At 39.4% G+C, this 21888-nt stretch overlaps 1 protein-coding gene across 3 annotated transcripts in view; it reads right to left on the bottom strand.

Moving 5' to 3' along the window:
- Lsamp (limbic system associated membrane protein) overlaps positions 1-17874 on the bottom strand; it is a 2143093-nt gene extending 2125219 nt beyond the window's left edge. For all 3 annotated transcript variants that reach the window (XM_021184808.3, XM_085832472.1, XM_021184809.3), the window contains exon 1: positions 17526-17874. In XM_021184808.3, the coding sequence (XP_021040467.2) occupies positions 17526-17592 (67 nt within the window). In that variant the 5' untranslated portion in view covers positions 17593-17874. The remainder of the gene's footprint in view (positions 1-17525) is intronic.
- Between the last annotated feature and the right edge of the window lie 4014 nt (positions 17875-21888).

Raw genomic sequence — 21888 nt, 5'->3', positions numbered from 1 at the left:
GTCATTGAAATCGCTTGGCCTAACTTCATATCATTTTTAAAGAAGAATTGGTCCATTGGTCATATGTTTTTGGTTGATGAGCCCAAAATCCCATGAGACTCCCAAGGGCTGTATAAGTTTTTATACTTTAGGAAAATGGAGATTTTTTTTAATTTTTCAATTTTATACCTGATGACTACAAGTTGCTTTAAAGTTATATAATGCCATATGAAAGTTAAATCCAGTAAGTATTAGAAATGCAAATGAGTCTTGGGGGTCCAAATTAATATGTGTGTAAAATCAACAATTGGCTTGGTGGTTGTTGCCTGTGGCAGTGTTGCCTCTAAAGAAGGCATGTACAAAATGCCTCTTGTGCAAAATATATCTATTCATTGGGAAACAGAATGTTACTTATTTTTATAGACTCCCATCACAGCATAAACACATATACAAAACAACCTTATAAATAATATTCTCTGTTAAAATCATCAGATTTACATGGAGAACAGAGAGTACTGTCAAAGACACTTTCATTTATCAAAATATATTTTATTGTACCCAAAGTTTGCAAATGTTAAGAAATTTGAAATAAGGACATACCATTCCATTTCTACCCAGTGGAAAGTAATCAGATATGATTTAACTTGCTTCCACGATTCACCACAGTACAAGCCTTGTTTTATCCCTTGGTGTTGGAGTTCAGTGCTATGCATAGTTTTAAATCATGTATGGGCTAAAATAATAGACAAGATCACCATCTTGAGGTCTGATGGACCCTAAGGATCTGAATGAGTCTATGGTCAGGAAATTCCTTTGTGTTTTCAGACACATACTCTGCCCCATAAGATACACACTCCCATTGCTTTCAACTCCTGTATTTCGTTGAGGGTAATTTACTACCACAAGTATTACCTATAGCTCAAATTCCTAATGTGGAGGAAAATATATCAGGTATATCAGCTAGATGTTACCAAGATACCCAGCAAGGAATATGGAATGAAAAAGGAGTGAGAACCATGTTATGATGACTTTCGTTCATGTTTGATAGTGAATCTATACTCTACTTGAACCTAGCAATATACTTAACACAGAAACAAAAGGGACACACAGGATTCAGTAGACGCTACCTGGCTTCTATTAAAAGAAGGAATCCTTTTGTGATCAAAATTGTCAAAACAAAAAACACATTCTGTGTTCTGATAGAATACAGAAATGCTAAACTTACAGGTAAGTCATGACTGTTTTACAGAATGGGAAGGCTGGTTATAAGAGAAGATGAAAAGTTGAGTTTTAAAAAGTACCAAATTTGTAAGACACTGTCTCAGTCCATGAGAATGAATAGAGACTAAAATGTCATCTTAAAAATTAACCAAAAGATAGAAAGAATCTCACCATAGCTCAAAGAGATACAGACAGTTAAGTCTCAAACAGAAGTCAGTCAAGGCATAGCACAAAATAATTGGGACTAAAGCACATGTTGCCCATGATGAGGACCAGAGCTCAGATCCCAACACCCATGTAACAATGCCAGGATCCTGCAAATGTCTGAGCTTCATCTTTCAGGGATTCAGCACCCTTTCCTGGTCTCAGTCCTTGAAAGCACCCGTTTATACATGTGCACATATACACATATAGAACACACACACACACACGAAATAGATGCTTTCATCAACCAGTCAAACATGAAAGACTTGTATTGCATGCCACAACTTTACCTTCTGGCTGTTACCAAATTCACGTGACAGCCACATTCTGACTGCTCCCATTGGTTGGTACTTTGCAAGGCAGTGCTGCCATCCTGAAGGGCATGCTTCCCTAGCCCCCATAGCTCGGGAAGTCAGGGCCTGTATGAAACTGACTGGCAGCAAGATTTCTGTAGATAATATAAGATGAGGTGAAGTGGGATTTGTGCAGCCAGGAGGATAAAATCAGCCTTCAAAGATCCACTGAAGCCAGACTTCAAATACTGTAGTGGAGAAGTAGATTGTTTTAGTTGTTTCTTTTTTTAGGTGTGTGTGTGTGTGTGTGTGTGTGTGTGTGTGTGTGTGTGTGTGTGTGTGTGTCTGGGGCTGACTGACAGGCAAGTCTTGTTTACAAGGATCTTGAAAAGGAAAGCCTTTTAAGGCAGAGGCTTGGGAGATGTGGAATCTAAACAGCAGAATTAAATAAACATTGACAGTGCTGTAAACAACCAAGCATATCTCTATTTGGAAAGGCAAGAAAAGGTTACACATCAGTCAGTCTCTTTAGCTGGATTAATAGAAACTTCTTGTTTGCAACATCTTCAAGTTGAAAGGATCACAAACTGTAAATTCAGAAAGGAAATGCTAATACATAAATACTGAATAAAATTATTTATTTATGAGACCTCCTAAACACATAGGATGAGTTAAAGTTTTTCAGCTAAACACTTAATTTTCATACACTTGTAGTAAGCAACATCAGATCAATTATATCCAGTGGAACAAGTAGGTATTAATATACAAAATTTAAAACTACACTAATTTTGTCACTCCTGAAAAATTTTAACATGGCTCACAGAGTGTGTTGAATCAGCTCTAAACTAAATATTGTCCAAGAAATATACATTTGTACTTACCTTCTTTACTCTTGTAAATATTTTTAAAGGGGACACCTGTTTGTTTGCTTTTATTTTTTTTCACAGCATCATCTGAAACTGGCTTCTTACTATGGTTGGAAAATTCTAGAACATCCCTTGTCTCTGTCAGGGCTGCATGTTGCCTAGAACACTGATCCTATTTACTCAAAAAATATATATGTTTTGTGTTCTCTATCGCACACAATGTCAAATAGTCTCTCTGCTACAGCAGCTAGCATTTAAAAAACAAAGCCTTTGTATTAAAAAGCTGCTTCTCCCGAGCTTTGTTTGGTGAATGTGGCCATCTCATCATCTGGGGCTTCTCAGCTACATCCTACCAACACCAACAGTCATGATCATGGCCAATGTCATCACTTCCGGCACCTCAGCAGCAAACAGTTCTAAATCTAATGCCTTTATTTAAGCCATAACCACTACTAAAGATGTGCTGATTTAAAAAGGCACAAGGACCATTTAGAGCCATGAATGAAAATATGGAAACACCAATGGTCCTTTGAACCCTCACTAGTGATGATTATTATACAGATAAAGATTTACTCAAAAGATGAATAAGCAATTATTTTTTTCTTTATAAACTTATATCTATCTAAATAGTCTTCTTTATCATGAAATCAAAGAAAAGGTTACTATATTCTCTAATATGCTAAAAGACACATTCTGAGTTCCCAGTTTGTGTGATAAATCATTTTCAGACACATTCCTCTATTACAAAAATATCTGGAAAAGTTCATTGTTGCTCTACCATGAGACTTTTGAGGAGCCTTATCTGCATGAGTAAACAAAAAATAACCAAAATGATGGACAAGAAAAAAATTACATTAATGAAGAAATATTAAAATTGAAAGCTCTAAAGACTGGAATGAGGATTGGATGGAAGTATGGTTAGGACATTACCTTGTAATCCAGTCAATAAACCGCCACCCAACCTGACTTTTCTACCTGTTTGAAAGTTAATGGCAATTTGGAAGGTGATAAGCTAAAGATGACTATGTTTTTTGAAACAACTGTTTTTTTAGGATTGTTAAATATGCTTGGTATAGTCACAAAACATGGGAGTAGAATATGCTTTGTTTATTCAATAGGGAATTAGCTCCCAAAACACATATATGTACAGCATATATAAGGAGCCCCTGATCAATGTAAAGAAAAGGGAATTTGGAACCACTGCCCCCTCCAACAATGTGTGGAGAGGTATGTACTAATTAGAGATTCAGTAGGGGGATATTGTTCAGTAGCCCTGACTTCAATTCTTCTTAAGTCATCAATGAACTCTGTTTCAAAACCCAGACTATGTCATTGACTCAATGAGAATATGGCTCTCTTTCAAGTCAAAGTATGTGCAACACTACGTTTAGATGATATTTATTAGTTGTTTCTGCTTTGGGAGCCTCTGATTCTGCAGAAGGAACTTGAGAAACTATTAGAAATATCCCAACCTGTGATTAAAAGCATCAGAAGTATCCTAAACTTGGGAATAAAACAGAGAACATACCATCAATTATCATTAAGATTGCCTCCTCAAAATCTATGAGGAAGATGAATTCCATCCAAAAGTCAGATTCTCACCTCACTCTCCCTGGGAAGAGTGATATCTACTTAACTGGATGATGTCAGATTCAAAAAAGTGCAGAGGTCACAGGGTAAGATTTTTACACACAAAACTCTATGATATCCACTGTTTATTGACATGCTTCTCTGAACCCCAGAAATTAGTAAAGTCTCTGAAAGTACCTGAGTATGGAGTCAGAGGTAAAATTTGCCAAATTTAAGCACACAAAAATCATTACAGAAACTGTAAACTGAGTCTTTTCCCAAACCAAAAATGAAGTACTGAAAATGTGTGGCTTTTATCTTTTCCAGGGTCTTCTCGGGACATGGTGTAATTAAATTGAAATGGTAAGGAGTTTGCCCAAGCTGAAGTCCGGCTTTTCAGGTTCTCACAGACCATGCTGACTTGCGTATAATAAAAAGACCCTGAGAAATAATTCAATGTAGAGAAATAATTAAAAACTCAATTAGAAATCTGTAGAAATTTTCTGAATGTTTGAAAATTCTAACTAAACACAGGAAGAACAGAGCAACAAGAATAAAGAAATTTAGATATATCCTAAATGTTTCCAGGAGTTTTTGAAGAATAACTGACAAGCAGAAGAGTCAGCCTTTGAAATAAGAAGCAAGATAAAATATGGGTATTTGAAGTATGGACACATTAATTTTAGGAGGTATTTGTGGTTAGATATTCTACTTCTAAATAATTCAAGGTTATCAACTGGGAGACGTTTTATGATAATAAAACTAACTTTTATTAAAACCAAAGTCAAGCATATACTAATAATCAAAAGACTTCATGACTGATTAAACTAAAGGAAAAGTGAAATCTAGGATTGAAAACATTAAAAAAAGATGAGTTTAAAAGGTAAACCTCTCTCACTGCTGCCTGTGAAAGATGGCAGGTGAACTGAAAAGTGTGGTTGGGAAGGACAATACTCTATAAAAACAAATTAGTAAATGTAAACAGAGCTAATGCACTTTGTAACACAACCGGAGCTCACCTGCTAGTGGTAGAAGGAAGCTATAGGAATCTGTCAGAGTATTTTGTTACTTAAATTTAGAAGAGGAAACAATGACCCATTACCAACTCTATTACAGAAAAACACTAAGCATAAATAACACCCAGAAAACCTTAAAGTGCCTTTAATAAGACCTTAAAGCTTTGAATGATGTGCACCCAGGAAGTAAAATGTAAAGTCAGCTCACAAAATATCATTATTGCCAACTGGTAAACAATGAGAAATATGTAAATATAAAAATAAATATGTGTAAATGTAAATAGATTGTAAAAGAAAGCATACAGTATCACTAATGTGATACTTCACACAACTCTGAAATATAAAAGAAAGCGAGGGGTGGCATGCAAGACGATTGAGAAAGCCCAGTAGCCATTTTTGGGGTGGAGCAAAGGGAATGGTCTGGGTAGGGAACCACATACAGGATTGTGGGAAGTAGACTACACATCCAGTCAGGGTTGAAGGGAAGAGCAAAAGAAACTAGAAAGTTTTATCATAATCTTTCTGTAGGCCATTACTTGTTTCATATTTTAAAGGGACAGTCCACTCTAGGAATGTCAAGTGTCTCACCTCTGAAAACAAATCGACATCAGAACATAGATGACTCTCCTCTGCTGGACAGTATCCATCTAAAAACTCTAAAAGTAACACAGAGGTGAGACCTAGAGTTAGTAGATCAATGCCGAGGTGCTTTTAAACTGCCACAGTTCTAAACAATTTGAAATTTGTCTGAGAGATTTTTTCCCCCTACAACCGCTCATGTACAAAAGCCAAGTGAAAGTCCCTTTCACAGCGAAGTCAAGTGGCAGCAAAAAGCATTAGACAAATAGTAGTTGAGCCAAGTCAGAAAAGGTTCAGTGAAGGAGAACACTGGACTGGGAGGAAGAAGACACCCGACTCATGACAGACATCGAAAGTCTTTGCTCACAAATATACTGGGGCTTTGGAGAGATTGCTCAAGAGATAAGCTACTAAACCTAAGATTTGACCCAAAATTTGATCTCTGGGACCCAGAGAATGGAAGGAGAAAATCAGCTCCTGCAAATTATCCTCTGGCTTGCCCAGGCTTCCAAGACAACTCTGGTTGTGCACATTGCCAAACAGAACAAATAAATAAAAGCAGAAAAAGGAAAGTTGACTAATTTAACTGAGAAAAAGAGTCAATGAAATAAGTTACCTGTGAATGACAAATAAGAAAGAACTAATAAAGGCGGTCATCTCCCTATAATTCTAAGCACAGACCCTGGTGTTTCCATTGCGATGGCTCAATACTCTTAGCCCTTGCTCCCTCAGAGTTTTCCTGGGCTCCCAATGATGTGCATCTGCTTCATAGAACATGTTGCTGTGATCCTGCGTGTACTTATGAGATTGTGGACTCTGTAACAAGAGTGTATCACCCAACAAAGAAACATAACTGGATTAATCCTTCTATTCCCTTTTCTAAGGCTATAAATGTTATTATGGCCACAAAACAAAACCAAATTAAATGGAATGCCTTCCTCTTTTAAAAATAAAAGCATTGACCAAATGCTTTTTTTTCAAGAACAGAGTATGATGAATAAATGATGGTACAGGCTACTATATAACTGTTAACAGAGATAGAATCATTGAATATTTAATAACAAAAAATTAATAATATACTATTCATGGAAAATAATAAATCAAAAGATATATGAGTACTACAATCCCAGCTTGTTAACTTATATGTACCTTTGATTGAAAGAAAGCTGGGAATGTTATATAACAAAATTACTAATTAATAAAGTTTCTCTGGTACTTAATATTATTTACTTTTCCCATTGCTTTCTCATATTCTTTGGTGTTTTCCCACTTTTCTACAATGAGCACATTAATTTATAATGGTATTTCTGAAGAGATAAGCCATTTTTTAAAGCACATCAGAGAAAACTGTAGCTTCACTCATTCTACGAATATAAAAACATGAGCATTGCTTCTGAATGCAATGGGAAGTACTTCAAAGTTCCTTCAATGTTGCCAAGGTTTATTTAACAATATTTTCTCACCATATATTATACAAGAACAGAACTAAACAGATGGTCTACATCGGGAATCCAGAAATCGAGGAAAGCTCGCCTCGCTGTACCTACTTGTCATACACTATGTGCTACATATTATCCACGTGCACTCACACATCCATTAACTCTTTATTACCTCATTAATATCATATCTAAACTGCTCACAGGATCTGTATGTTAATATCATTCCACAGAACACCTAAATATGTCTCTATATCCAAAAAGGGACTTGATAATGCCCTATCCATCTATTATATGAGTTTATGGATCTATACACTTGGGGCTGGAGAGATGAAATGGCTCAGCCATTAAGAGAATTAGCTGCTCTTATAGAAGACCTGAGTTCAGTTTCCTACACCTACATGGTGCATTACAACCATCCATAACTCTCATTTGAAGGAATAGGATGCCCTCTTCTGGCCTCTGAACACATGAGACACTCTTGTGTTTCAGGAAAATATTATCACATAAAAATTATGAAATCTTTAAAAACAATAAAACAAGTCTTTCTTCACATATTTGTAGATTTTATGTTAAAAATTGTTACTTTAGTGTTTGTAATTGAAAGAAAGAAAGAAAGAAAGAAAGAAAGAAAGAAAGAAAGGAAGGAAGGAAGGAAGGAAGGAAGGAAGAAAGAAAGAAAGAAAGAAAGAAAGAAAGAAAGAAAGAAAGAAAGAAAGAAAGAAAGAAAGAAAGAAAGAAAGAAAGAAAGGAGGGAGAAGAGGAAGGGAGGGAGGGAAGGAAGGAGTGAGGGAGGGAAGGAAAGAAGGAAGGAAGGAAGCAAGCAAGCAAGCAAGCAGGCAGGCAGCCTAGGCTAAATTTGTGTCTCTATTCTCTATGCAAATGGTCTCTGGGCACCAAATTTGTCCTGCAGGCTCTGCATTTCCTTCATGTCACTTCCTTCCTGTGCTAATCAAAGGCCCTTTATTCTTTAAGGATTAAGAACAAATGGTTCAGTCTGGCTTCCAAGGTTCACTCTGTTTCTGGAAGCTTCTTTGGCAATTCTTACCAACATAAAGTCCTTAACTCCATGCAGGCCAGAATGTATACTATAGCTAGAAAGAAAGAGAGAGAGAGAGAGAAAGAGAGAGAGAGAGAGAGAGAGAGAGAGAGAGAGAGAGAGAGAGAGAGAGAGAGAGAGAGAGAGAGAGAGAGAGAGAGAGAGAAAAGAAAAACAAGAATATTCCTTTTCCATTCCTCTCACTTCCATGGACACATCTCCCTCCTTTTGTTATTCTTTATTGTCTTTGACCTTCTGTCCTTCCACCAGGTTTAGTTCCATGTCTTAACATTCATTTTTCTCTCAAATTATTTTCCAAATCAATCTGTTAAAATGTATCACTTTTTAACTATTGATGAAAAAATTAAGAATATGGACCATTCACAAATTTTTATTGAATGAATTTATTGTGCACTTGTACAGATCATCACATACGCCAGGTAAACAGTGACCAGGAAGAGGTGAGGTTATATTTTGGGTGACTTGATTGTAAACGCATGATGCTACCAACAAACAAAAATCAGTTCATTTTTAACCTGATTATGCCAAAAAGAAAGGCAGCAAGATACATTCTCCTTGAAAAGATTTGCAAGGAATTGGTTTTTTTTTTTTCTGTACATACTTGAATCTAATAAAAGTGCATTGCTTTTAGAATACTATTTAATTCCATTGCTTTGCTAATTAAGTCTAGACTTCTCCCCAGTCAGAGTAAAATCATAGACTCATCTAATTTTTGGAACTCAAAGGCACCTTACAGATTATTTCCAGAATCAGAAAATGTCTTGCCCAAGGCCACATAGGTGGAGACTCAGAGATGATTTTTCTATTAAATTCTGTAAGCTGTACACATTTAAACTATTGGTTCTATTAGGAAGGAGAGTGCAAACGTAAGGGTCTGGATATAGAGATAGGAACCCGGGCATCAATATCAACTCCTTAGCTTGCTTTCTCCATCTCTGCCCTCAGTTGTAAGGAAACACAGTACCCACACATGGCCTTGAAAACTCAGGTTAAGGAAAGAGTTAGGTGATGGAAAGTATCCACAGCTGTAAACTTGACTCCTCTGCATAACCTGCTCTGTTCGTGATCTCCCAACCACACCCAGAGGATTCTACCTCCATTCCCCCAATGCATTCAGTCTATTACAACAGCTGTGTCCTCATCCCAATCTCCTTTATCTAATAAAAGCCTCCAGCAGGCTCCTCTAGTCAAGCTCATCCTTTCCCTCTATGGCAACTGGAGGCCTCTTGTAGAAACTCAAAGTTCAGGAGCCACATCCCTGCTTTAATCTGTATGACTTTCCTCATGTTTGACCTTGAAAGAAGCCACATGAAGTCACTACTGCTCCTCTGTATTCTACAGAACTAGTGATTCCACACCCCTCTTTTGCTTTCTGTCATTTCCTTACTCTTGGATTTTGCCCTGCTTCTAGTCCTTAGGTTTCTGGAATATGATAGTCTCTGTGGTACATTGAAGCCTCAGTAGGCTTCCTTTGTCCGTTAAAGCTCGGTCTATGCTACATATCTACTTATCTAAATCTCACTTATCTTTCAAACTCTAATTATGCATCAGTGGACTAAAGAAATACTTTCTTAACTCTATAGTCTAGGCTGTATCTACCTGAAATATATAGTCATGGTGCCCTAATCTCTCTCTCACTATATTCCACTATAATGGTAATTAATTTATTATCTTCTGAGTGCCTGTCTCTCTTGATATGAGGTTTATGAGAGTGTTGACTTGAGGATTTATAAATATTTATAGAAGGAAGGAAAAGAGCCAGAAGGGAAAGGAAGTATATTAGTTGTTATTTTTTGCATTTCCCTCCACTTTTCTGTAATCTGTACTCTGTTTATAACCAAACCAAATGACATAACTACCTATTTTTCATATAGCTCACATCATAAACACAAAAATAACTTTAAGCCCACAGAATGCCCCCTCTCCTTCCTCCTGAGCACAAACCACATCTCTGCCTAATGGGAAAGATAGGAAATTAAAATTTCAGTGACAAAACCATCATCTTAAGTGAGATCAACTTTCAGCCTGCATCTGATATGCTAGCACAAACTTAGGTTAGGTCACTAGGATACATCTTACCCTACCACATTAGGTAAAAGCAGCATTAGGCAATTTTTTTTGCTCTTCCTATGCAGACAGATGGTGATGAGCAGAAAGCTGGCCTGGACAGAGAGAGATAGAGAGAGAGACAGAGAGAGACAGAGAGAGACAGAGAGAGACAGAGAGAGACAGAGAGAGACAGAAAGAGACAGACAGAGACAGAGACAGACACAGAGACAGACACAGACACAGAGAGACAGAGACACAGAGAAACAGAGACACAGAGAGACACAAAGACAGAGAGACAGAAAAAGACACAGAGACAAAGAGACAGAGACAGACAGAGAGACAGAGACACAGAGAGACACAGAGAGAGACACACAAAGACAGAGAGACAGAAAGAGACACAGAGACAGACAGAGACAGAGAGAGAGACAGAGACACAGAGAGACACGGAGAGAGAGACACAAAGACAGAGAGACAGAAAGAGACACAGAGACAGAGAGAGACAGAGAGACAGAGACACAGAGAGACACGGAGAGAGAGACACAAAGACAGAGAGACAGAAAGAGACACAGAGACAGAGAGAGACAGAGACAAACAGAGAGACAGAGAGAGAGACAGAGAGAGGCATCTTATTAAATACCACATGCATGTGGATTATTCATGATACTTCAATAATTCGATAAAATCTAAGTTACATTGGTAACTTAAATATACTCAATCAAACAACTAAAATAGGATGAGAATGTGGCCTTACTTAAAGAGATTCTCTTAGTATTATTGTTACTTCAGCAAAAAGACTATCATAATTTATGCATGTCAACAATGATAGCATATAATTGTTCATTTTTTTGGGGGGTTGACCTTGTTTTGTATCAAAATGAGAAAGGAGGGACTTCAGAGAAGGGAAGGGTTATAGGTTATCTGAGCACCAGAGTTCTGGTCTACTGCTACCTCAGCAAGATTTATTAATCTTGGAGAATCTTAGTTTCATTTACTAAACAACAGTGATTCACACAGAGTAACATAGCCACAGTGGCAAAGTTAATTGAAATCTAGATCCCCTAACAGTTCTTCCTTCCTTCAGCAATTTCTCAGTACTGCAAGCTAAAATATTGAGGCAGCCGTAGGCGTATGGATAATGGAAACAAAGGTGTTTAGCATGGAAAGAAAAGTGGACATGTATTTTCTATTGTGTTTTGGCTTTAGCTCTTTTAGTAGAGCAAGAACGCCAAGCAGCTTATGTAACCCCATATCAATACTGTATCTCTCCTCAGCATTAAATTAGCACTAGGAGTTCAATATGGCTCTCACCCAAGTGCAGAGAAAGTCTGAAAAATAGAACAATGGAGGAGGAGCAAAAGAGATAGATGGAACATGGGTAAATTCTGTTCAGACTGTTGCAGAAGGTAAGGTAAACACTTTTAACTCATTATCTTCTCCACAGAAGCAAATAATATGCAAATCGCGCATCCAGACACTAGGCAAAGCACAATGACCCTGAACTAATCAGAAAAATGAGGCTCACATGAGAGCTTTACCTCTATTTTACCAGACAGCAATTCAAAAGCCAAGAGAGGTACTCTTACGTGGTCCTATGGAAAGGCCATGGGGCTACATTCTCTACCTAAGTTTTAAACTAATGCTGCTCATGTGAACAGTCAGATGTTCTAAAATGGTGAAGAATAAAAGCAGTACAAGAATTCGCCCCCAATGGAGGAGCTGGAGAAAGTACCCAAAGAGCTAAAGGGATCTTCAATCCTATAGGTGGAACAACAATATGAACTACCCAGTACCACCACCCCCTGGAGCTCGTGTCTCTAGCTGCATATGAATCTGAAGATGGCCTAGTCGGCCATCACTGGAAAGAGAGGCCCATTGGTCGTGCAAACTTTATATGCCTCAGTACAGCGGAATGACAGGGCCAAGATGTGGGAGTGGGTGGGTGGGGGAGTTGGTGGGGGAACGTGTGGGGGACTTTTGGGATAGCATTGGAAATGTAAATGAAATAAATACCCAATTACTGGAAAGAGAGGCCCATTGGACATGCAAACTTTATATGCCCCAGTACAGGGGATTGCCAGGGCCAAAAAAATGGGAATGGGTGGGTAGGGAAGTGGGGGGGAGGGTATGGGGGACTTTTGGGATAGCATTGGAAATGTAATTGAGGAAAAGATGTAATAAATATATATATATATATATATATATATATATATATATATAAAAGAATTCATAGGCAATGAAAGGATCATTTTGGAAGATCAATCACAACATAAAAATATTTGTTAATGGAAATATGCCATGTGGAATAAAGGTATAATGAAGAAAATATACTATCTAGGCAAAAATAAAAAAAAAAAATATCTTCTTGAGACAACATACTTTCTGTGAAGTATAGCCTCCAGATCTGACCAGAACTATGTGAAACGAATCACAGATCTCTAGTGTTAACATTTTTCAAATGAAAGATTTCCTAAGGTATTATGGATAATTGTTTTATTCTATGTTGTTCTGTATCTTTGTACATTAATAAAATACTTGTAAATGACACCCATATTTTCAACACTCAGGGTGATGATTTGAGCTACAAATTGCATGTGATTAATGATCATCACTATATTTGTGACAAGATGTCTTCAGCTACCAAAAAAAACAGATAGGAAACAACCCTCTAGGGGAAAGGATGATTTTTTTTCTGAATGTGAATGTATCATTTTTAATCTAGTAGTAACAAACATTTTCTTGAAATGCAAATGTAATAGAAAAAAATGAATTGTGTCTTGCACTAAAGACTTAGAAGCTCTGTAGTCAGTGCTTAGTGGATTGGTTCCAGATTATTGTTGGTGATAAAACTAATATCAACATCTACATCTAGGAGGAAGCTGCATCTACAGATGGTGATTTATCTTTGCATAACCTTCTAACTTGCTTAAGTTCCTTCGTCAGTTGATACAGCCCATCCCATTAAGGTACCATGCAACGTCTTGTCTGAAGAAGCTATCATAAAGGACTACACCAATTCATCTTTGCTGGAATTATATTGGATGGAAGTAGGGTAACTGTCCTGGCCTTGAGCAGGTCACAAGGAGATAGCCACAGAAGGATACTACTAGTGTCTATAAGAAGGGCTCACATCCTGGGCCTCTCTGTAGCCCCACAGTGAGCAGCTGGTGTGAGACTCCCCTGAGGGTTGTCTGTACTGTCTACAGTTCAGTAAAAGCGTGCTTGCCTCTTCTACTGGGCACTAACAATCCAAATCTGGCTTCAGGCAGGAGCCAAGGCGACCTTCATGCCTAGATGAACCAAAGATGGGGGTGGGGTGGGCCAAGTAGAGTTCATCTCCTCTACAGTCCACAAAGGGCACACAGCTACTGCCATTCCAGATGCCAAATGGAGAACAGAGCCAACCTCAGAGCACAGCAGTGGCTGCTCTTTGGCCCTGAATCTGGAGCATGAGAAAGAAGGGACAATTGCCAGATGACAAGGAGACCCAACCAGATCTGAGCCAATGAAACAGGGAGCCCCAAAATAAATCAAGCACAAAATGCACAGTCATGAATAGGGTGGGCTTTGTTGGTTATTTGGGTTTTATCTCCATTCACAGGAAAACAAAACAAAAAACAAACAAACAAACAAACAAACAAACAAAATGAAACAAAAAGTCTCAGTTGAACTGTTTCTTCATGTTTCCTTAACATTACAGGCAAATGAGACAAAACAATACAATCACAAATTTCTAGGATTTCCTTTGAAGATTTTAGACACTGCAAAATAGGTGTCATTGATATAATGTACATAGTTATCAGAATATCAAGACAAACACAGCTAGGCACTATGTAATCTTATCATCAGCCTGTCATGCTTTACCTGTTAGAAAATGTCCCTGCCAATATCAGAAGGATGTTGTGTGGATGATGATTATCAAATTTATGAAATTGCTGGGGAATAGTTAGGAGAACCACAGGAAAAACTATTGTTTTTGTTAACTTGCTCATATGTAAATATAACTTTACAAACATATAATTAATAACTCATTTCAAAATAGTGATAATAATAATAGCATCAGCAATGTGAAACAACACAGCTATTACTGAGACCTTACCAAAATATATCCGAACTGCCTATGGCTACATAGTAAAAACCAAACTTTGTAGACTGTCTCCTGGGGATAATCCAAATTATACAGTAAATATACCTACATTTCAGAAACACATAGGGTAAGATATGTTCAACATTCTTAACAAATAGAATCTAACAGAAATGAACACCAATAACAGCACTCATTTGTGAATCCATGGAGGTAATCATGAAAAACAGAGGAAATAACCTGCTACAGATGTAGCTGATTTAATAAAGCCACACAATCTGACAACAAGTGTGTGTGTATGTGTGTGCGCATGTGTGTATGTGCATGTATGTTTATGCACATATGTACATGTTGTGCATGTGCATTCATGCATGTGTGTATGTATCCATGTGTGTGTGCATGTACATGCATGCACGTGTGTATGTGTGTATTTGTTCATGTGTGCATGTGTGTATATGCATGCATGTATATGTTTGTGTGTATGTGTATATGTGTGAGTGGGCATGAATGTGTATGTATGTACATGTTTGAATGTGTATATGTGTATGCATGTGTGCATGCATATCTCTGTGTGTGTGTGTGTGTGTGTGTGTGTGTAGTATACCTCCATACATTCACACCAGAGTGAAGGCATAGAGCATTTAATTTAATAGCTTTTCCTAGAATTTCTAAGGTCATAGACGAAAGGCTGTGTATGACAAGTATTTGTAGTGAGCATCGTTTTCTCATTCCCATCTGGCAGCACGACCTTCTTGCCCTATAGAGTCTATTATTCAAACCTACCACTACTTGTTATTTACCACCCATCAGGGGATTTTAGTGCTTGAGAATTGGGTCCATTTCCCATGTATTAATGTGCTCTGTTTAGTGACCCTTGAAAACTCCTCCTCTGGAAATAATATTCTCAGAAAAAAATAAAAACAAAAACAAACACAAACACAAAAACTACTTTGCACAGATAAGGCTACTATGCCTTAGCAAATCCTCTTTGTAGGCAGCAATGGTCTTAGTGAAGAGGATGGTAGGGCTGTGCATTTTTGGTGGAAAGATCTTCTGGAATATAATGATCTGGTCTGATGTTCGATTTGACCTCACCAACCTTCATAAGTGCCACCTGACATCAGCTCAGCATTTTACTCTGTCCTTCACTCATGGAATTCTATGGGTGTGGAATGAATATTCCAAAGCTTTACTCAAACTTCAGAGAAACATCAAGTGACTTACTCTCTTATCTTGTGTGCTAAGTTTTTAGTTTAATTGAAGAAAGAAAAAGATGACCCTCACTTACTGACATCATATTACCATATTTTTGCTAATGCCTCAATAGATAAATAAATAAAAGGCTGAAATAGGACATCAGAAATCATAGAGAAACCTGACAGCATTGAGACAGAAAAGAAAGGAAATAAAAAAATAAAGAAAATAGAAAGCAATCAGGTTCTAAAGATAGATTTGGATATTATTTTTCATGCAGGCATGTTCAGTCACAGACCTGTGTCACAGGACCTAACAATTTTGATAAGAAAGGAAAGGGGTCAATGAGTTCCGAGATGAAGTTTTTTAGAAGCTGTAACTTCTAATTGTGCCATGGGTGAGTTCCAGCTGTAGCTCTGTGTATTTCAAGAGAGAACTTTGACATTGTGTTTATTTACTTGCAATGCTTCAACTAGTAAACAGCCAGGAGGAGTCTATTCTCATTTCTTTAGGCAAGAAGGCACTCTAGCTACCCAAAATATCTCCTAGCAATGAAAAATGAAACCCACAAAAGTAACATTAGCAACCAGCTGTCAGAAGAAAATCAAGGGAAGATTGCCAGTCTGGTCATTTCATGGTGAGAATTCATGAGACTCTCTGTCTCTCTCTGTCTCTGTCTCTGTCTCTGTCTCTGTCTCTCTCTCTCTCTCTCTCTCTCTCTCTCTCTCTCTCTCTCTCTCTCTCTCTCTGTGTGTGTGTGTGTGTGTGTGTGTAAATGAGAAGCCTTGCTTTTCAATATTGAGAGAAATGTAAGTGGTACAGGTCCTCATCATAACAGAATGCCTGAACAGGAAGGGATAGTACAACTATCAATGGTAGAGAGAAATAGCAGTCTCTCAGTAGCTAATTGTACTAGGCTCCTTTCACCGGTGGGAACGGTGAAATAGGGGAAACTTACAAGAACAACAACAACAAAAGAATGCATTCTTATTTTGGAATGATTTTGTGTACTGTGGAACATGAACGAAGGCTGTGGATTCTCAGCCTTAACTGAGATGCAAAGAGTATGTATGTGTTTGCATTTTTAACCTTCGTGAATTCACTTCACAATCTTTCCTCAGCACAGAACCAAGAAAGACATTTTCAAAGTAAAGACCCAGATATTCAAACCCCCAAGCATGAAACGCTCTGGCCGTTCAGAGCCAGCAGTTATTAACCCATGATTTCTCAAGTGCATATTCATTCTCTCTCTCTCTCTCTCTCTCTCTCTCTCTCTCTCTCTCTCTCTCTCTCTCTCTCTCTCTCTCTCTCTCTCTCTCTCTCTTCCTCCCTCCCTCTCCCTCAGACAGACATTTCCTTCTTTCCCCTACCCCTCCCACATCTAGGGACAGAATAATTTTTGTAGGGGTTGTTCTGTCTAGGATGCAAGTGCCAGGTGGCAAGCGGCTACCCAGCAGCCTCCTAAAGTTAATGCCAGTTTCCTCTTGGAAGAGCAGGAATGCAGAGGTATCAGCACCGCTGAAGCGGGGACAGCAAATACCAAGGCAGCACTTGGAGTTTACAGAGGAGCAACCCCAGTATCCCTGCCACTGCCTCCCACCAGTACCACACCAGCACCACCAGCACTACCAGCCTCTCCGGCAAAACACACACACACACACACACACACACACACACACACACACACACACACACACACACACAAGCACCCAGACCCGCACACGCTCCTCTCTGACCCCCAGTCCGCACAGGCCAGCTCTGAATCTGCCACCACCAGCATGGATATTGCAGCAAGTCTGCAGGTTCCCGCTCGCCCCAGGACCTAGCCTGGACTACAGCACCGCGGGTAGAAACGCATCACCGGACTTGTCAATAAGCCTGATTCTGTGTAGACCCAGAGCGCTGGTGACCCCATCGAGCATCCCGGACCCAGCGGCGGCAGGAGGGGGCGCGCGGGGTCGCCACAGGCTCCCCCTACCTTGCAATGAGAAGAGGGACAGGAAGAACCCCAGCACCCAGACGCTGTGCAGCCAGTAGGTCCTCATGTCGCCAAGCGCTCCAGCCGTCTCGCCTCACTCCTGCTCTCTCTAGTAAAACGCGCTGCTCGCTTCCCTTGGTTTCCCTCAGGGCTCTCCCAGCTCCAGCGACGCGGACTGAGCAGTCTCCCGGCGAATCCCAGCACAGCCTCGCTCTCTTCTCCAAGAGCGCGAGCCCGGGTCCTGAAGGATGCTCGCAATCCGAGCCTGGTGTCAGCACAGAGAGCCCTCTTTTTCCTCGAGCTCTCCCGCTCTCTTCTTTCCTACCCTCCTCTCCCTTACTCCCCTGCAGCTCCAACTAAATGAGACTGTACTTAAACAAGCAAGCGCCTTATAGGACCCAAAGCCCAGCCGAAAGGGCCCCGCTACTGCCATCTAGTGCGCACAGCCTGGCAGCGCCGCGGCCCTGGGTTTGCTTGTGTGTGAGAGGTCGGTCCAATGCAGCCAAAGTCCCCTTTCATCTCAGCAAACATAGGTGAAAAGCCCTTGTCTTCTTAAGACCTTGATTTGACCTTGTCGCATCTTACATTTGACTTTCCCCTTCGCGGGAGAAAAATCTTGGAACTCACTGTTCATCTTCTTATCCCTTGGTTCCTTTTCTCTCTGGCCTCTCCCTTTTTAGCCAAGGATTGCTTGAAAGCCTCCTCCAAATGTCACAGTGACCTCCACCTTGAGATTCTAGTGGCCATCTGAAGCCTCATCCTATCAAATGCCATTCCACATTACACAGCATTCCCAATCCTCTCTGTATGGTTTTGAAACACTAGGTCAAACCAGTTTTGACATGGCTGACCCTGTCTATCATAGCTCAGCTTCTTGGCCTCTCTTGTTTACATCATCTGCCTTCTTGCTTTAACACCTCTAGTTTGAAGTTATTTAGAGAGAAAACTCCAACATGAAAAACCTACCCATCCTACCTTCTTCTATACATTCAGAGAAAAATTCTCAGCAGGGTACCAAACATGTCCAACTCAATGAATGACTCAGGGACACATGCTAGTGAGAGCAGAGGCCAGACAGAACTCCTCTAAGTCACAAGGATGCAGCAAAGGTGGATTTTCCATCTCTTCCTGGGATTTTTGCTGGATGGAGACCCTAACAAAACCTTTTCATTTTATTCAGTGATGAAATTTAATATTTGAATTATGTGATCATGGTGTCTGTGGTTCTTTCAGTTCTGCAGGTAATGTCTCTGCCATATTTCTGACCTTGACATTAGTAGCACATTGTACCAGTTGAATTCTTTGCTGTGGGAGGCTCTCATGGGCACTGGGTACTCAGTACCAACCTTTGTACCAACTTAATAGACTGAAGATCATCATTGGCCACTGTAAAATACACATGTTGGGAGCAAAACGGCCCCTACAGAGGATCTCTGTTCTATACCCACTGCTGTGTCCTCTGGTAACTACTCCCAGTCTTGGTTAGGGTTTCTACTGCTGTCATAAAGCAATAGGACCAAAACTATTCTTGTGGAGGAAAGCTTATAGTCTATCACCCAGGAAGTCAGAACAGGAACTCAAGGCAAGAAGCAGAGACAGGCACATAGGACTTGGAGGCTTGTTGCTATTACCATGCTCCCCAGGACCTACCTGCTTTTTATAGCACCCAGGACCACATACTCAGGGTTTCGGCAATTCACAGTGAGCTGGGCCCTTCCCCCATCAACTATCAATTAAGAAAATGATCTAAACGCTTGCTTTCAGACCAATCTGATGAGGGAATTTTCTCCATTAAGGTGCCTTCCTTGAAAAAGCCTCTAGCTTGTGGGAAGTTGACCTAAAACTAGCCAGAATAGCGGAACCTTTTCAGCTGGACACTCAACCACATCACTATTCAACAACAGCCTTTCCCTTCTTTGCTTACCCGCAAGATCTCATGTTAACATCAATAACACCATACAAAATTACAGATTTAAAAGTTCTACAGCGTGTAAAAATCTCAAACATTTGAAGAACTCTATCTCAAAAACATAGAGAGAGTCTTTCAAAGTAATAGTCTCTCTAAAATAGCGGCCTCTCTGAAATATCCAAATTTTCTCTAAAATATCCAGTCTTTTCAAAACTTCAAAACATTCTAAATTTCTAAAGTTTTTACCTGGAGTTTCCTGAAAAATAATATATTGTTTTTTAAAAAGTGGTTAAATTCTTTCTCCTGTTTTTCTTCTAAATGAAAATAATATGTAATAGAGGTGTATCATTTTCTTCCTTCCCCTTCCTCCCTCCTCACTTCCCATATTTCTCCCCTCATGTTTCTCCACCAAATCTGATAGCTTCTTCACCCTGGAAGGGAAAAGCCAGAGCATAGTCACAGTCAGATGAAAACAAAACAAGCCCAGCAGTGTAAGCTCAATGTCACACTTCCGTTGCACAGGGACTTCTAGGCTTCAAGATGAATGCCACAGCACAGTGTGTCTCATAGTCCCAGACTGGCTCCACTTCATATCTGCTGCTGCCTTAGTGGCCATGTCATGCTGCCAGCATCTCCAAGACTCTGGAAGATGCTGTGCAACTGAGTTGCATCTCCAGGAGCGTTTCCTGGGCTTTCTTCAGGAATTCTGACCCAGCCACATAGTGACAAGCCTCAACTTCTCTCTGTGACCCTCTTCAATTCTGCTGCTTCAACTACAACTTAAGCTGCATCTTCACTTATGGTCTCCCCTGCTCTCCCACAGTGCTGAACCTCAGCTCTTCTTCAGGACTCCATTCATGCCTTCAAGCAAGTACCATGTGTATGACTATTATACATTTCCAAATTTGGCAGCCAGCACATTGCACAGTCATTGTCCCCTCTGGACCTCGACTTTTGTGTGCTGACCCTGAGGAGACACTTCCAAGAAAGTTTAACCTCAAGGACTCTGGTCTATTAGTCACTGCTAATATCTCAATGTCAGCTAACCAGCATCAATTATCCCAGTAAAGCTTCCCATTAGTGGGTCTGATGTTTTCTTCATCACAGTCAACTCTTCATCCCCAGATTACTAGAAATGTATTCTTAACATTCCAAGTGTTGAATATTTCCAAGAATCTTGGCTTCTCCCTGAAGTTCTACAAGCCAGGTCCCCATTGTCTGTGCTGCTCACGCTAGTTTTATCTTCCAAGCAATAGAATAATTGCTTATAAGGATAGATCAGAAAGAAAATTACACATAATACACATACGTATTGCAATTGTTCAGATGTCCTTACGAAACATTTTCTTAAATGTAATATATGCCTAGAAACTTCTTTCATCAATATTATATCCTAGGGGCAAGTATATGTCATATCATCTTTCTTCTTGAGTCTTTTATTTTATTTCAGGGACACTGTTTGAAGCAGAGGAAGCTGTTTCTCAAATTGACCAGGTAAAGCTACATATGGAAATCTCCTATACAGACTCCCTTGAGGTTACATGCCTGGAGTCTTTGATTTGGGCGAGGATGGCCTGCAAACAACTCTGACACACTAACAGAGCTTAGTAACTTGAAACCTGGGGGCAGGGGAGAGAGAAAGAGACACAGAGACAGAGAGACAGACAGAATCTGTTAGATTTTTCTGATTGTGACCTTTGGCCTACATTTTGTATTTCATATAACAATAGGCATAATATACTTAATATCATGGTGGAAGACATACCTATTTATGGCCATATTTTATAGTTAAGTAGAGATTGATTTGTTCCCTATTATAGGTATAAGAACTTCTATATCTGCACCCACAGCTACATCTTCAGTATAGCTACAATCATAACCATTTTGCCTATAAAGCTACCTATGATATAAAAAATAAATCATAGGCGTAGAGCCCCTTCATAACATTTTACCCAGAGGCATTTTATTCCCTTTCCTACAGCTGTCTTCCAATCCAGCCGAATCTCAAGGTTTATAAAGCCTGTCAACTTCCATTGCTAATGTGCAGTGATGGGATTGTAATTTGCTCTGGGAAGCTTTCTTACACCACAGTTAAGTCATTTACACTCTAACAAATGATGTTCTGTTGGGTTCAGGAATTCCTAGACATCTGCCCACTCCTCCCACTCACTTCAGATGGATTCTCTTCTGAGTTGCAGAAGCCAAAAGGAATAAAAAGGGGAGACAACTTTCATTCTAAGTACAACTAGTTTCACATCTTTAAAAGTACTCTTTGACCAGAGACCCCTTAAGATGCTAGGTTGAACCACTGAGCCAGAAAATAAAGATGATTCTTTTAAGTGAATGGCTTGTCTACTTTCACCTTTCCTGTGTTAGAGCTGACTCTAGTCCTTTAGATAGGTAACTATGTGCTGTAGTTACTTCCTGCCTGCATTATGCCCTGGATATCTTACA

The sequence above is a fragment of the Mus caroli genome, unplaced genomic scaffold (genome assembly GCF_978045245.1).
Source record: "Mus caroli unplaced genomic scaffold, Mus_caroli_1 scaffold_17, whole genome shotgun sequence".
NCBI lineage: Eukaryota > Metazoa > Chordata > Mammalia > Rodentia > Muridae > Mus > Mus caroli.
This window is presented reverse-complemented; position numbering and strand designations above follow the sequence as displayed.